This window comes from Malurus melanocephalus, unplaced genomic scaffold (genome assembly GCF_030028575.1).
Source record: "Malurus melanocephalus ecotype Western Australia unplaced genomic scaffold, MMel_1.1 scaffold_680, whole genome shotgun sequence".
NCBI classification, from domain to species: domain Eukaryota; kingdom Metazoa; phylum Chordata; class Aves; order Passeriformes; family Maluridae; genus Malurus; species Malurus melanocephalus.
The window spans coordinates 192,212-210,366 of NW_026623912.1; the positions used below are offsets into that span (position 1 = coordinate 192,212).

General features: G+C 36.0%; 1 protein-coding gene across 1 annotated transcript in view; it reads right to left on the reverse strand.

The window, feature by feature from the left end:
• LOC130584199 (cilia- and flagella-associated protein 47-like) overlaps nt 1–18,155 on the reverse strand; it is a gene marked incomplete at its 5' end in the record, with an annotated part of 203,595 nt that overhangs the window by 92,001 nt on the left and 93,439 nt on the right. The window contains 2 exons of the mRNA XM_057384030.1: nt 7,643–7,736; nt 17,880–17,887. Of these exons, the coding sequence (XP_057240013.1) occupies nt 7,643–7,736; nt 17,880–17,887 (102 nt within the window). The remainder of the gene's footprint in view (nt 1–7,642; nt 7,737–17,879; nt 17,888–18,155) is intronic.

Consider the following 18,155-nt stretch of genomic DNA (forward strand, 5'->3'; position numbering starts at 1 on the left):
TAGGAGGATATATACAACCATGTTTGGTCTTGAGCCAAAAATCTAGCATAAGTTCCTAGCATTTATAGAAAAATGGAACAGAGTTTCAAACWTTACATTTTCCTTTCAGTAATATTATTTTACTACCTAATTCAATCTGTACTCCAGATACCACCAGTGAGCAAATTTTTCTTAAAAGAAYTTTTACCACAGATTTGCTGTGTTTAATGGTCGAGGAAAAGGCCCTCTTGCTTTGATTCCTAAGCCCCAGGGGAGCAACAGCAGTTATGGACTAAGGGAATTGGAAGTTTCATTGTACAAGGCCACTCAGTTTCTTCATGTAAMAGTTATTTTTCATAGATATGACCATTTATCCACATGAAACATCCCCTCTAATTATCTGGTTTAGATTTAACCTCACATTTTCATTGCATGGCAGTTGGTGACAGCTCAGATATCGTTTTGTGATCTACATTAGCTCCCTGCTATTATATCACAGAACTGATTATTCATCTGTAGGGACAAGAGGAGGGGTTGGCAGCTGATATATACTTATATTAAAAATTCACTCATATTTTTTATATTTCTAATAATTTACCTTTCCCTATATTTTTCAATTTTTTTATAAGCTATACAAACATGCTCTGGTCTGAATTATTTGCCAAACTGCTTTTAGTTAAATGATTAATAATTACTACCTTCTCAAATTTGCTTTTTTCTTCCACCAACCATGTTGCCATGGTTCTTTTACAGAATGATACTTTTTATACTACCAATTGTCATGAAAGCATATGATAGAAATTAAAAAATTCTAGGGCATGATTCATAACTTCAGGTTACTCAGTTTCTGAGAACATGATCCAAGTATCAGCCATATATAACAATAATCAGACTACAGTTTTGCTTTGGATTTATGAAAAATTCATGTACCACAGCGATGAAAACAGTGTGTCACTGTCAACTGCCAAGTTACATAATTAMAAAACATCCTTAATTATATGTTTTTTACTTTTAAATAAATAATGAAAAAATAATAAGKGACAATTTACATTCTAAGTTGGTTCTGCTGTAACATTAGTGGTATTTGTAACAAGACCTCTACATTGTATTGTGAACTGACAAAATACAGTTCCCACAAAATGCAAACTCCTGCTAGAATAAACATGATGCAATGACTGTTGACAGGAAGGGTTCCAAGGATTTGGGTGTTCTGATCTGTCACAGCAGGAGGAGATGCAGAGCAAAGTGGGAGGACTCAGCCTCCACGCCGTGTGAATGCCCACCCATGTTTTGTTTATGAGTGGTTCTGTTTCACTCCCATAAAGTTCACCCATCAGTGGCTGGAGAACATTAGATGAGCCCATGGAAGGTATTCTCCAGTTAAATTATACCCAAAACAGAATTCATCCACTGCAGGACTGCTGTGGGATACAGATGAAGGAGTTATCAGTGGGGACAATCAGGAGAGAAGCCCGAAGACCACACTATTTCTGTGACTGAAAGTTTAACCCAGGTGCATCTTTTATTGTGGGCTCCCTTCAAGTAATTAAACAGAAGAAAGAAAAATGCCTGGGAAGAGGCATGGCCTTTGGAAAATTAACACATCTGAGATCTTTTACTATTGTGCCTATGTGTAAGAAACATATAGGTTTTAAAACAGACTGACATCTCCCATTTATGGGTTCTACTTCTGCAGTCCCCAAAGCATGATTCCCAAATTCTAAAGATCTGCCAAGGATTTTGAGAGGAACTATTTCTTGAGCCAATATATCCTATGAGAAGAAACAAATTACTGAGTTGGCAAGGTTGGTATTTCTGATCTACAACTTATAGAACCATTAGCAGGCAAAATCATTTCTGCATGAGAAGAGTTTGAGGAGTATCACAGAATTGTTTGTGTTGGACAGAACCTAAAAGATCATCCAGTTCCAACCCCYTCCCATGGGCAGGSACATATTCCACTGGACCAGGCTGCTCAGAGCCCCATCCAGCCTGGCCTGGAACAYTTCCAGGGATGGGGCATCCACAGYTTCTCTGGGCAAACTGTGCCAGCGCATCACCACCTTCACAGTAAAATTCTTCCCTAATATCCAATCTAAACCTACTCTCTTTCAGTTTAGAGTCATTACTCCTTGACTAACCACCYCATGCCCTTGTCCTAAGTCCATCTCCAGCWYTCTTGTACCTCCTTTTAGGCACTGGAAGGCTGCTTGAACCTCAACTCTCTCAATTTGTCCTTATCAGAGAGGTGCTCCAGCCCTTGGAACATCTTCATGGCCTCCTCTGGACTCCCCTCATGTTCACATCCTTCTTATTTTGGGGACCCCGGAGCTGGACTCAGCTCTGCAGGTGGGGTCTGCCCAGAGCAGAGCAGAGCAGAGCAGAGCAGAGCAGAGCAGAGCAGAGCAGAGGGGCAGAATCCCCTCTGCTGCCCCCACTGCTGGTGATGCAGCCCAGGTCACAGTGGCTTTGTGTGCTGCAGACAGAGCTGGGTCTCATCCATTGTCAGCCCCAAGTCCTTCTCCTCAGGGCTGCTCTCAGTCCATGACCTGCCCAGTTTGTATTTGTGCTTGGGACTGCCCTGAGCCAGGTGCAGGTCCTGCACCTGGCCTTTTGAACTTGACAAGGTTTGTACAGGCAATTCCTAGAATTCCTAATGAATTGGAAAAGCTGTCAGATACGGATGAACAAGAGTGTGATCCAGCTTGTGCTGTCTGGATGTCACTAAYAGAGTTAACCCCACAGAACTATTCAAATACATGTTAGAATTGTTTTTAAAGTAAAATATATATTTGAAAACACACTTCTGCATCCTGTACCACCTCCACTCTTMCAGATTTGTTTCTTTGGTTTTGTGATTTATTAGACTGCCACAGGCTGGTCTAGACAAGACAAAATGAAATAAAATATGTTAATACTTTCATAAGAGAAAAATTAATAAATTCCTGAGCAGACTATGGTCACAGAGCATGCTTTTTCCCTTTTCCCCTGAACTAGTTTCTAGCTGATCTCTTTCAATAGAGTTGATGATCTTTTSCAGGGTGAAATGCAACCTGAAATTTGCATTGGTAGAAGGAGAGCCAAAGGTGACAAGTCTCCAACATCCCCCTCCTTTACATCATGCAGTTCAAAACAGAATGATTTTCTAAAATGATAGAAAAAGAATGATGCCTCACAAATCTGAAATTTCTTTACTGGATTAATTTCAGGAGAGGGCTGTGGAAATGTTTCTATATGTAGCAGAATTTATGGGGTTTTCAATGACTATGGGGAAATGTTCTCYACAGGCCATCAGTGCCAACTGCCCAAACTGGTTCTCCAGGTGGACTGAAAGGCAAAGGACAGAAAAAAAAAAGACAAATATTCTTAGAATTTAGATTAATTTCTTTCATTATGACAGCTGTCAAAAAAAAGAGTTTGCAGCTGGGCAGTGAATTGAAGTGACTGATGAAGTTGTAAGGTAAAGTTGGAAAGGTTCACTAGGAGCAGCACTAGGACTGACTGGGTTATTTCAGTATTACCAAAACCCCATAATATCTCTCCTCCGAAACACAGCCTGATCATCCAACACATGTGAGGGTTCCCCTGCTTAYAAAGTTTTAACAATCCTTCACAGCTGCAATGCAGCCTTACAACCTATCCAACAATTATCTATTTTGTCTTAATGCACACTGAACTTAGAAAATAAACCTGCAGCTGGATACTCTTCCTCCATTTCAGTAAGATTATTCTTATTTCTGAAATGGTTGAGCACTGGATTTCAGAGCATTCAGGGCTTGGATTAGGAAAAAATATCCAGATCAGCAATCTATATGCTTTAAAAAATCATTCATTTTAAATGAAAATCAGAAATCCTGTACCAATTCACACAGGTTGAAAAAAAACCCAACCAAACATGAAAACACTCAGCCTTCCCTCCTCAACCCAAAAAAACAAACCATCAACAAAAMACAGACAAACCAACAAACAAAACACAACAAAAACAAACAAACAAAACGCTAACACTGAAAACCTGGAGAAGAAAATGCTTATACTAGAGCTTAAAATTAATGATTTTTTTTTTTCAATATGGCTTATGGCTTTCAATATTGACTTATTCAATATATTCATTTCCATAAAAAGCTTAATCATAATCTGRTTAACAGCAAAGTAAAAGATTAAATTCTTTCAGTTATAACAGGTCGAAAGAGTTTTGTTAAAACTTGGGCAGCATAAAACAGAGTTTGATACAATTAACTGATCAGTCTCCACTTTGAACACTGAGTTGAGAGAAAGAATATATCCAAAAATGATAATTAGTGAGAATGGTCTCAACAATGTAAAAATGCAAATGTAAAATATTTTATTAAAAACTTSAGTAAAACCAAATTATCTCTAAGCCTTATTAAAAACTTGAGTTAAACCAAATTATCTCCAAGTCTTTCAGATACAAATCTGCAGATACGCTTTGATATTGAAATTTTGCACCTTAAGGATGTTAAGACACAAAAGCAACAATGCAAACCAAAGGTAAATGTAAYTGGAAAATCCTGCCTTGCTCCAATTCAAAATCATTAATCTAATCAGAATTAAGTGTTGTGCAAAAGACAGATGAAAGCTGAGGAAATGAAATGAGGATGGCGACAAAATGCAAAAGTTTGGGGTGGGGGCAGTACAGACCTCACTGTGGTATTTCTTTTTAGCTGATTTTATGTGCTGAAAACAGAAGAGAACAAMTCTGTCCTGACACCAATATGTGARCTGCACACAAYTGTAGGTGCTGTGTAGAATTTCTTGTTTCTTCAGAATTCTCTGCACTGTTCAAAGAGGAGCAGCATCAACTGATGGCCAATGCCTGCAGCCATCCATCAGGGCCAGAACATGCACAGAGTCACAAACCTGGCCTGAATCCTGACACACCTCCCACCTCCCCTTTCCATGTGGTGTGAGCCATCACCCTGCCACAGGCATTGCTTTTCAGACACCCACCTATGAACTGTGAAAGGCTGAGTCAACCTGACTCAAACAAAACTCATTTCCAAACCTCAAACACAAAACTGGAATCTGCAAGCAAATATATTCATGGAGCACAGCAGGACACATGCCAAGATGATCCCACACTGCCCACTGTTCCTGGGGTGCCCCCAGCCCTCCCTCTCTGTCTGCAGGCTGRTGCTCACCGTGCCCACATGTGTAGACCAGCAAGAACAGCAAGATGCCCCACCTGGCTCATTTAAAATCCATCCTGCTAACTTTTGTTAATTTTTCCTGTTTCATAAGTCTGATCACTTGTGTAAGACAGAACAGAACTTTTGACGTGTTGAGGAGAAATTTGTGTTACATTGGATGATGAGATTCAGCTATAATTCCCATACAAAAGCAGTGTTATCAGTATTTTAAATTAAATGTTACTAATTCTCTTCATTCAAAAGACCAGGAAGGAAGAAGAGTCTGAGGTCAAAAACATATCAATGTATTTATTAAATCCAACTCAATGATGTAGCATATGTACCAGGTGTCTGTGCTTTTAAAATATTTATCAGTTTTTGAAGCAATTTAAACTTCTCACCTTTACAAGACTGCCTACTGTTTTGTCTACAGTAAGATCTTCCAATGTTTTATTGYTCTCAATAATGGTAATTCCTTGAAAGATTAAATAATTCTCAGATGTAAAATTTTGGCTGCTAGCTCTTGGGCATGTTGGTCAGCAAAACTTAAACATCATCACTAAATATTCTTTAGTGAATGATCACATTCYTTCTCCATTTTTTCTTTGGCAAACTAAGTTGACACAGCTATTTAACATTCATATGACAAAGTCTGCTTTTCCAGTCTCTCATGCTTTGAGATTTCTTTGATTTTCTTCCAGTATTCCAAAACAATTTTTAACCTTCATGAACCAGCTATGTGCACATTCCAATAACAGTTCCACCAGCATTATTTGCTTTCTGTCCATGTCTGACCATTCTTCAGCAGTCAAGGACTGTGTTRGTTCTCTTTCCTGGTGTCATGCTGACAGTTCTACTGAGACATTAGCTAGGATAATCCCCTTCACTTACGTTACAGACACAAAAATCTCACATTCCAGAATTTAGGGCCTGGCATGTAACCAGTAAATTCAGCAATCACAGTTSCATAATAGTAACCACATGTTATTAATTGCTAGTCAGAAATATTCACATCATCTTCTAAATTCATCAATAAAAAAAAAATATTTCATTTTCCATAGAGATCTGAAGAAGAGGTATAGTTTTTTCTTTACCTCCTTCATCTTCCTAGAAAGGAATTATCCAAATTTTCAGGTCAAGAATTTCAATGCCCYGAACACTGCTGAAGTATTTTGTACTTTAATGTGTTTTTTGCRAGTTCACACATTCACTTCGATTAAATTTTATAGGAAGAGGTCAAATGCACCTYGAGAATTTCTCACACAATAGGAGTCAATACTATACTTCTAATCTAGATTTTCCTTTCACCACTTCAGAGTATTTTCAGATCAGAAAATGATACAAGGCAGTGCATGATCCTGTGGGATAAACCCTGCTCTATTCTTTTCAAGGTCTCAAATTACAAACTCTTTTAGTCAAGCTTTTATGCTTCTTACTAGCACCAGACACCTCCCAGAAAACTCATCCAGCCTAAGACCATGAAAACATCATTATCTGTTTCTCTTCCCCACAGAAGTTCACAGTCAGGATGTGAACTTGAAGGAATGAAGAGCAAACCTGAGGTCATACACGAACAATGATATTCAAATATTTTCAGAAGCACTTTCTGGTTTGGATTCCCTCCCCTCCCCTCTCCGCATATGAAACATGTAAAATCATCTGAGGATACTCTTCTGCCTTCCCAGCATCTGTGCCTTGAAGAKGTATTCTCCTAGAACTTTCATCACATATTTTCATTTAGAAAAATGCTCCTGCAGAAAAATACCATACCACTCCTTTCTACTCACAGAACCTGTTACCACCACCCATTATTAGATGCAGCATTTCTTAGCTGCTTACAATGCATGCAGAAAGCACGAAGTCTAGATGATAAAAAATCCATTTAGAGGAGCTAGGGAAAAAATAGCTATGAAAGCAAACACCTTACAAATGTTAATTCAAAGATAAACACATAAAACAATATTTACTAAGCAAACACTGAATTATTTTATCTTTTCATAGTCAAGTGACTTAAAACACATTTGTTTAATATGATGCAATTGTTCTTCTAGTATGACTAATATAATTAGGGTTTTTTTTGAAGGTGACAATATGTGTTCGTCCAGTAATAAAGACATGATTAAATGTATCTCAATGATTAATGAAATTTAAATGACAATAATTTGGCACACATAGAAGCAAATACCAAAAGAGCCATGTTCTGTTGTGGACTGTAAAGAAACTGACATTTTTGTAGAATTCAGGCTTATTTGAGATCAAAACTTAGAAGCATATGTCAGCAGAATAAAAGTGTAATTTTTCCAACAGGGAAAAGATACTTYTATTCAAGCATTCATTTTAGTTCATATCACTGAGCTTAAATGAGATCTTAATAAGCATTGAATCACTTAAAAAATGATTGTGTGGTCACTTAATAAAATTGATTAATCGTCTGTGATAGCAGCCAGAACAACAATAAAAATTAAATTTTTCTTCTAATGCAGCAGAACAAAATTAAACATTTAGAGYAATCCTACCAGAGCTCTGCACTTCACATCTATCGTCTTTTCCGCTGCTGCAGGTGTGCAGTAAATCTTTAAGGAGAACCACACTTTGCAAGTTGAAGTACTTCTTCCTATGTAAAAAAGAACAAAACACCTTACAAATTATCCCATGAGGTAATCAATCCTAGCAGCCTTCAAATCAATGAGAACTTTGAACTTTTGGCAGAAATGCCAGTCATTGTTCATACTGAGACAAAACGTATCATGAACTGATTTAATCACTGCCTACAAACTGCATTATCTAATCCCTTCTTGTCTGGATTYAAAATAGTAACAAAATCAATATATACACAAATTGAATGGAAATAGCACTTTGGCAAATTACTTTCCTATCACATTGTTTCTGGATTTTAAATATCATTGATTTGTACGTAAAACTTAACAGCAAACTGACAGTACTTTTATAATTTGACATTATATCAGCAAACCAAAATTAGTTTCTTTCATACAACCTTTTATGTATCAGAGAAATTCTGATCAGTTACAGAGGATTGTTGCTGTGCAATTTCAGTCAAGCAATCTGCTTTGCTAAAACAGATCCTCCAGATAGAAGTTGGGTCTTGATTGGAAGATATCCACTGGCAATTGTTCTGGTGGCTAACTACTGGCATTGGGAGACATTTAAATACAAGTCTAACTTCTGATTTCCATTAATTCACTTCACTGCCAAGACAARAGATTTTGTAATGACTTTATCTGACAGATTTAAGAGACCTGGTATTACATATCCAGYATTTTCCTGGTTTTAGAACGTAATTGTGAATGTTAACAAAATTATCTCATCAATCCCGTTCAGGTAGATKAAACAAATTAAGCCTGAAATCTCTACCATAAAGCTTCATCTTCACAACACAAATATTTCATGTGGTAAGTTTTTTGYGTGTATTAAGAGTTGTTCAGCACCTTTTAATAATGCATACCCAAGAGCTACTTGCACTATTCCTGTTTGTCAGYTTATTGTATGAGCTCAAAATAGCCTTAATCCTCCTACTCAAGCTTTCCTGAATYATACACCAGAGAGCTCTATTAGCAYTCCTGCTTTACCACTGCATTAGTCTTGGGAGCCCCTACTGGTTTGTTYTTCTGCTGTGTTTTCTCCCCAGCTCTTCTCAGAGTCACCACTTTCTTTGTTGCAGTTCCTTATTCTGCATATATGACTTTATTTCTAAATCCAGTTTCTAATAAAACTTCTCTGACTGGCTTTATTTGCATTATTTCCTTAAAATTTTCACCCAACACATCCTATATTAACCTACCCTGGGCTAATTTGATGTAAATACAATTTATTGGGTTTTAATACCAGAATTCCAGCCTTACAGTGTCTGGAACAGCCTCAGTATCTTACAATCCATAAAAATCAGCCTCACTGAGTTAAAGGCATCTTCTGAATGTCCATTAAAGCATTCTGGCATGTGCATGACCCTGAGTTTTATCAATTACAAAAAGTAAAATAATAGCACACAGAAAAGAGGTAACTTGCGCAAGGGAGGATTACCTTACACCAAAACAGAACATACTACCTTGGAAGTTGAAATAAAAGTTCTTAACTAAAGACAAAAAAAAAAAAAAAAAAAAAAAAAAAAAAAAAAAAAAAAAAAAAAAAAAAAAAAAAAAAAAAAAAAAAAAAAAAAAGGGTACCCCTGTCTTGGGACATCAAGATCCTTCAAGATGGCAGTCAAACTGTAGGAAAAGCTCTTATAGTCAAGTAGGAAACAAAAGAGGAAAATGCCAACAGTAAAGTTCAATTTTCCCAGGATATGTGATTAAACTGCAGAACAAAGAGATTTATTAAAGCACAGCAATATATTCACAAATTAATGTTCTGTGCAGTTAAGGAAAACAGAAAAGAGCATAAGCTGCTATTTAAAGAGAAAATTAACAAGGCTGCCACTCTCTCCTCAAACCTCCAAGAACACTCATACCAAAAAAAACTCCACCCTCGAGTGACAACTTGCTAAGGATTTTAAAAAGCAGCAGCACAACCTTTTCTTACACCTCTGAAACTGGTAGCCTGAAAAACTCAGAAAGGTTGATAGATGATCAGGTGGAAAAGAAATGCTCAAGGAAGATAAGACTGCAGAAGAAAATCTAAATTAATTCATTGCAGTTGCGTTCATTACWGTGGAGTTCAGGGACTTTCTAAACTCTAGAGCTTGTTTGGAGGGGAATGGTCAGAGARACTCTTCCAAATTGAGGCTTCAGCAGAAAAAAATTCAGAGCAGATTGACTTAGAAGAAAGTAACAAATCACCTTTGCAAGAAAGTGTGTGCCCAAAAATTGTGGTTTAATGAAAGGTGCTCCTGTCCATGGCAGCAGRGTGGAACATGACCAACTTTAACATCCCCTCCAACCCAAACCARTCTACAATTCWTCAAGGCTGTGAATTAAAAAGGACCTCATGCATTAAATTGTGTTGCAAAACCAGCATGTGACTCCTTGCTTAAGTTAACTTTGGATGTAAAGAGATGAAAAGGCAGAGAATGTGTTGCCAATTTTTAGACATCAGTCCTGCATAAACCAAGAAATTATAGATGTGAGTTTGTTTATATATTCCAAGGAAAATTATTTAGCATCACAATAAGAGACGGAAGCCACAACACACAAAACAATTTGAATTCTCTGACAAAATCAGCAGGTGGGTGAATAAGGAAGATGTGGTTTCATCCTTACTTGTCATTACAATATTAGGCCTTCCAGCAGTTAATACATCCAAATTACTACCAGGACATTTTTCCATATAGACTTAAGAGTCTGCTTTGTTCTCTCTGACCAAAGATTTCTGTGCTCATAACTTACCTGAATAACATTTCTGTCCTTCATAACTGCAGTAACRTAAAACTTGTAATCTACTCCCCTTTTCTCTTCTTCCTTTGGTATATAATTTCATTTATTCTGTTCAATTTGCTTAAAAAATACTCTAATTCCTGACATGTCTCAAAAGCAAAGCTTTCAGCTCAAGTTGCTTTCTTTTCAGTTTTCTTCAAGTATTTTGAGCTACTAAAACTTTTTTTTTTTTACGTTAGAAACTTATTTCTTTTTTGCACTTTTAATGCATTTGAATGTTTAGATTAATTTTCCTTACAAATTTTTCTCAATTTTGAAAAATCAAGTATTTTTCTGGAGAGCCTAAATAAATTACATTACTTACAGACTACCTTTCTGGAAAACAGCTATCAGCTACTTTGGGAGGGAATACCTTGTATGCCTTTTTCAATTATATTACATGTATTCAGATACTTTTGATCATAATATTATTTGCATGACAGCTTCAATAGACATTTCTCTAAAAACTGTAAAATATTTTAAGGGAAGCAGTTTTCTTAAGGATTGGTATGAACCCGGMAATTCTCTGCTGGAGGAGCATCCTTTTTATTTTTGCAGTTGAATGTTCCTGCAATTTCTGCTTAGTATTAAGCCTTGAAATTGTAYAAATTTTGATGTTCTGTCAACTTCKACTCAGTGAAAACATRGCTGAGTGGTTGYTTTGCTGCTCACTTGCATTSTTAAAAACATAAAACTCAGGGATTTATCCTTACTTAGCTGAAAACCTGATACCAAACAATGACTTTAAAAGTGAGTCCCACCTCATGTCTTTATCCACATCATGTACTTGAACAGGCTAYATCAAGGCAAATTTGTTGCAAGTATCTTCCCCCCAGTTTTACTCTGAATTTCTTCCCTTCCCAAGGCAGCCCACAGACAGAAGTTAATTCTTGTTCTCAAGAATACTCAGAAGTCACTTCTGAAGCTATAAAAATCTAATGAAGCTTAAGCTCCCTGAAAAAAAAAAACCAACCCAAAATCTTTAAAAGATCAAAATAACAGCAAAAGGTTTGTAATTTCTTTTATTTGTATCTCAGCATTTCACTTTCAAACCTGGAAAACAACTTTTCAGAGTTGAAAACCAGTCCAGTATTAGAAGTTCATTTGCTAATGTACAGAGCAGAAGGTCAGGAGTTTGGGGATTTCTTTCACCATTTTTTGTTTGAGTTTTACAAAGGGTTTTACTTTCCCAGAGAGTGGGTGCTGGGAAAACAAGGCTGAAACAGCATGGGCAATGGAGATAAGGTCAAAATATTCAGGCTGAAACACAGAGATGGCTCTTTCTCTGCTAATAGAACAAGGTTATATTTGCCTGTTTCTCTTTTCTATACACATTTGTATACACATTTAAAAAGCAGGCAAAAAAAAAAGAGTAGGCACTCTTCTTTTTCTCCCTATTTTTCCAAACTTCCATTGACACTTTTAATGCATTTTAAGTCCTTTCTGAGGGCCTGAGCACCACACTTTGATGTCTTGTGAGATAAACTCCATTTGACTTTAGGCCTGGATCTCTTATCTTCTCACTCTTGGGCTTGACGACAAATAAAAATCCTTAGCCTGTTTTATGCAACCATCAGGTCATGATCTTGTCAGATCTCATGAAATAAACAAAACAAATCCTAGTCAGTATTTCAGGTGGGAATSACCACTAGAGAGGAGCAAGCACTCATCTTCTGAACATAAAAATTGTTTTACTTCAATATTTAATCTTCACTACATCCTCTTTTAGTCTCTCATTTGGTCAACAGGCTTCACCCTGACTAGTTAGGGTCAAGCATCTGTCACTAATGGTTAAGGTAAATCAGCATCTTCTGTGTGTTAGCTGCTGCATATTCAGTGAGTACCACTATAAAAGAGCTTACTTATTTTCAGTTTTTTAGACCTTTCCCTGATTATTTTGTGATTTTTGGTTTTAATATGGAATAATTGGAAGCATAGAAAGTGGGGTACTTCCTATTTTTCATGTAGTTACCATGAGCTGGGAATAATGACAAAAAAAAAAAAAAAAGCAGCATATTTCTGTATTCATTCCTTAATAACAAGTCAATTTCTTCAACTAATATTTATCTACAGTTATGACATTTGTGAACAGGCAGTTCTGTATTTAAAACACAGGACCACTAAATTACAATTTACATGAAAATTAAACTTGAACCTTCAACAAACATTTCAGGTTAAAACCTCAAACTTCCCTTCCAAACCTCATTCCAGTTTGTATGATGTAACAAAATCAATGGGTTTTCTTCAGAGCTGRACATCCTTTTGTAATCAAATCAACCTGGTGCTTTGTCGTACCTCTCGTCAGTAATGCAAATAAACTGTTTCTCCTTTGCCTGACCTCTTTGTTGCATTTATTTGCAATTTTTAAAATGTTATAAAATCTTTCTTAGCAAATCAGTGTTTTAAGCTACATACTTTTATATTWTTTATGATGTCCTGAAGAGTAATCAATTGTGAAATSCYCTTCCTTCTACTCATGCCCCTCTAYTACTCATTGGACAGGAACATCTTATTACCATATCAGCCTCAAGCTGAAATATCTGATTTCTCTGTCCKCTTTCCTTAAATTTATTTTTCATTCTATGTCTGCCACACCAGACATTAAAAGTGCTGTCAGTTATACATAGAAAAGATTCTTCTCTCTTGATTGGGACAGAGCTGTCCATCAGTCACAAGAATGACAYATCACTGATGATGATTTGCCTTGGTCTCCTGAAAATTGTAGAACTCTAGGGTTTTTGGGAGGGGGATGGGTGGATATGGACACAATGGGGAAACTGGAATTGTAGTGCTGAATAACATTAATTTGTGTGTAATACTTCATCCTAATTTTACTGACTTCTCATATGGRCATCAGAAACATGATTATTTAAAGAAAGGGCTGAATTTCAATTATATTTTCAAATTTAATGTGAGTTCTTTTTGCAGAATTTTGGGGTTTTAGCAATAAAAAGTGAATAAAATAGATTTGATTCCAGTTTTAAATAAAACACCCCTAGATGTTTAATGGAAGGGGAGTTTTTTGGAATAGCAGGCAGAGAAATAACACAGCATAATTTCTTGATTCTCAAAAAAACTTCCCAGGCTAGAAGTGATCAACATTCTCATTGACTGAACACCCTTAATGTTGTTCTCAAAGGTATATTGCTGTACTTGACACATTGTAAGATATAAATTAGAAAAGACATTTTGTCTAGTTTCCTACAATATATAAACATGTAACAGCTTTCAGTATGTAAAGAGCTTAATAATGATAATGCAGAAAAAAATAAAAATCTAGACTTCATTCTGCTCACATACAAATATCCTGTTCATAAGAAACCAACCCACTGTAGAATCACCTCTGGACAAGAGCTGTTGCTCATGAAAAAAGATCAGTTAGTAAAAATAGGTGATATTTAGTCTGTTTTTTCCTTTTTGATTTATAATAAATTATTTTCATATAAATTATGTGAAACAGATTAGCTGTTAAGCACATGATCATGTATATTCCTTATTTGGTAAATTGGACTGACCTTAATCACAGAACCACAGAATCACAGAATCACAGAATCACAGAATCACTAGGGTTGGAAGAGACCTTCAAGATCTTTGAGTTCAACCCATAAACATCTAAGAATGACACTGAAAAGACCTGACATTTCTGTTACAGACTTTCCTTGACAATTTAAGTTTCTCTACAATGCTAAATTAAAAAAAAATATTTTTTTCCAGAAAAGTGGATCACTTCATACTCATTCACCATAAACCTCAAAGTTTATTGCAGATACAAAATTAATTGCAATAGTCTGTTCAAAGACATAGAAACCCTTGATAGGAAGGTTTTGTATACTTTTAACAATGTTACTAGATAAATCTAATTAGTTCATATGTTGCAAGTAAAAACTCCATTTTTTTTTCTGTATAGTTACACCTATGACTCCACTGAAAAATAAGTTAAATCCTGTTTTAATTTGCTYTAGATACCTCTATTCACTTTTAGTCTCCAAGTGTAAAAAACCTGCACTTAATTTGTGGGGGAAAGCTTTAAAAGATTAATACATTATGAAAATGTTGCAACCCTCTTGCATTAAGAGCTCAAAATGATGCAAGAAGTCAGACATTCATAGTCATTTTTACTACATGAGGAGTAACTTCTCCTTGAAAAGGTGACACTTCAACACTTTCTTCTTCCAGGGAAGTTATTAATTTAGGGGTTTCACCTTAGGGCTTGAGCTCATGAGTTTTTTCACCTAAGGGTTACACTCTCACAATAAATGTAATCAGTTTGTACAGCTTTAAAAAATACTTCTGCGTAACATGGCAAGACAGTTTGCTCTCAACTGCCATTTTATGCACATGAACATATCTGTGAAACCCTAACATTTAAATGAATATTCATGTAATGTATTCCATATAACACTGCTTGGAAAAGTATTTTAATATTCATCAGTCATTAATCTTGTTCTTAAAGGATATGATGTTTTCATTCCCTTAGAGCAACTTTCATAAATTTAGAGTGTGCCTTACATTCTGTATCCAGCCTGTCATGCAGAGGGACAGCACTTAAAGTGACTTTGAGGCTGGAAGATGGCATCACTTTGCACATGAAAATTGGAATTGATTGATGCCTTCAAAATGCTGCAATTTAAAATTAAATTATGACACTTCAATGTGTAAATACATGCTTAATATTAAATTAATTCAGAGTTTGCAAGTTAATATAGTACCTATAAGCAGGATTGGTGAAGAAGGGTCTTCTACAAAGGGAAAATCTGCAAGATGGATCAAGGTTCCTTTTTCTTCAGGACTTGTCCTAAACTAGGTAATGACTCTATCTCCTAAGCCTTTTCCACTCAGAAAAATTTAGAAACAGAAATTATAAAARTTATCTAAAATGCCAAATCAAAACCTTATTTTGGCCCTTGGAATTATCTGTAATTAGTACAAACACAAAGCTCTGAAAAAGTGTCTGACCTTTTATAAGGCAGAAATGCAGAACCTCTCTATTTTAATTCTACCTTCAAATCCTTCTTTTCAAATGAACATCACCATYTTATGGTGGAAACTCAGATCCCACCAGACCATGAAAGATACTCCTTTTCCCTAAACTTCTTTAAAACTGTAAGGACAAGAGAGAATTTTAGCAGTACAGACAGCTTATTTCAAAGAAATGGATGATGAATGCTGTTGGTATCTGCCATTTCTGAGGCTCAGTCTTCCATACTATTAATACCACCACGGCAGGATGCTCTAACACCATTTTTCAGTGAGACACCTTTACTCCATASACACTTTCTCATCTCCATCTCCCAGGTAACAGCTTCAAAAAAATCATTCAGCAGATCTGCTGTGTCTRTGGGATGTAGAAGATAGAAAATATCCCTTTACCTCAAAATGTTCTTGATGTCCTTCATAAACTCTCACTACCTGAATACGATGTTACAGTTCTCCTTTCTCCCTTGCAGTCGAGTCAATATAATGTAAATATGGCAAAGATGGTTGTTCACCCTCTACAGGGACTTTTTTCACTCTCCATTTGGGTTGTGTCCTACAGTTATCCAGGGTATGTACCTTCCATGAAATTAAGCCAAGTCTGCTGTCAGCTATCCACTGGTGACACACAGATCTGTCTGCTGGTACACACTGGGACAGAACCCAGGTTCTCATCTTGTTCACATAATAAACTGATGAAATAATGGAACTGTGGCATTGGAATAAACTCAGAGCACATGACAGTATGTCATGCAAGCACTTAYGACATTCATAAATATAAAGAGATACAAAAGATAAAAATATCAACAATAACACAAGTAATATATTCCACATTAGAATCCATTTCCCCTYGCCTTTTTGAGCTCTGCAGGAAGCATGACATATGTGAACCCCAAGTATGCCAAAATTAAGAAAATTCCAAATGCTGAACAGAAATTCAGCACATTTTAGCAACACAAGAGCCAAAACCTCACTTTTTAGGAATATTTGGGAGTGGAGGGAAGCAGGGAAGGGAATACTCTGCCTTAGTAAAAGTTTGAGAAATAAATTCTGGGGGAATTAATTTGAAATTTTGCCACAAACCTTACCAAGGTAGGTCTGATGTATTACTGTGCCTTCCTAAGACCATGAAGCCAATCACTGAGAAGAAACCCAGACTTTTATAAAAAGCCACTGAATACTTGCTGAAGAGGTGGGATGACAGGGACATTAAGSAGATGAAACAATCTGCTACAAAAGGAATCTGCCACAAATAGACCACTGAAAATAATCTTGATGGTTTTCAAACACAATTGTCTGTATGTTTGGGAGCGATTTGCACCTCACATGTACTGTGTCACTTGGCTTTTTCCAAACTTTGCCATTAAGGTGTTATTTTATTGTTTATTGCCTGGCTCTGTTATTCCTAATGATAATTAACATGCCTGAAGTTAAAACCTCAAAATCAGACTATCATCACAAGCAGAATCTTCATGGTAATTTATGGAAATTCAGTTACTGCATTATGGTTTTAGAAGTTTGAATAGCAAGGAGGAAGAACAAGAACTTTTCACTCAGAATAAATTTGATATAATTGGAGATTATATAGTGAAGTGATTGTTTAGAGTACTAACACACTTTTAAAGTACTATTTAACTTCTAATGTGAAGATAAATTATATTTGCTCTAAGACTCACAGTTATTTGGTTATTGTAATTACCTTAGTTCAAAGACCTGGCAAAGAAAGAAGCTGAGGTTRAGTGGAGGAGATACTTAGAATAATCTAGTCTAAGAGTAGAATAAGGACATAATTCCAAAGGGCAGAGAGGCAAGAACAACTCAACAAGTAAAAACACCCCACAAAGTAGCTGATTATTAGGCAATTACGAAAAGACACAAAACCATAGAAAAACTAGCACAACCAGTATGAATTTTAAGTTCAGAAAACAACTACTGCTGAATAAATTATTTTATTCTCTTTTCATTCCTTTTCCTTCAAAAAAGTTTCTGAAGAAAGATAATGCTTACAATCTTCACATGCACAAAATGTTGCTACTAAGAATGACCTCTCTGTCTCTGATGGAGACAGTAATGAGTGATGGACTTTAGAGCACGTAAAAAGTATCAGTGAAACTTTACAATGGTAAGGGTGGAAAAGAGCTAGGACAGATTACCCAGGTCATGCAGCTTTTAATAGTAAATATCTTTGAAGAATATTCAAGAGGAATGGCTTTCAAAACCAACAGGGAAACTAGTTATATCTCCCAGGTTATCCTTAACTAACACACTCTCATGTTCCATAAAATGCCTCCAAACACCCTCATCCACAGCCATAATCTTTAGCTCACATGAAATTGAATTTGTGACACTTGGTTAACAAACACAGAGTCAGRACTGTGCTAAACCAATGACCTCAAACATATAATGTACTAACCCTCCCTGCTCCCTCTTACTTCATACAACTTTTAAAATTACTTAAATTAAGAGTTTTTTCCCAAAGGACTACTGTTTTTTTCTCCATTTGCCATATCTGCCTTTATTTCTACTGACATTTTTTTTTTTCTCTTTGTCTACCTATGTCTGACCTTTGGAAAAATCCAAAGGTAACAGAAAAATCCAAAGGTAATGTTGTTTCTGGTATCAATTTACAAGGTCTCAGATAAGGAACAGAAAAAATATTGCTCATTCCTATTATGCTATAAAACTTCTA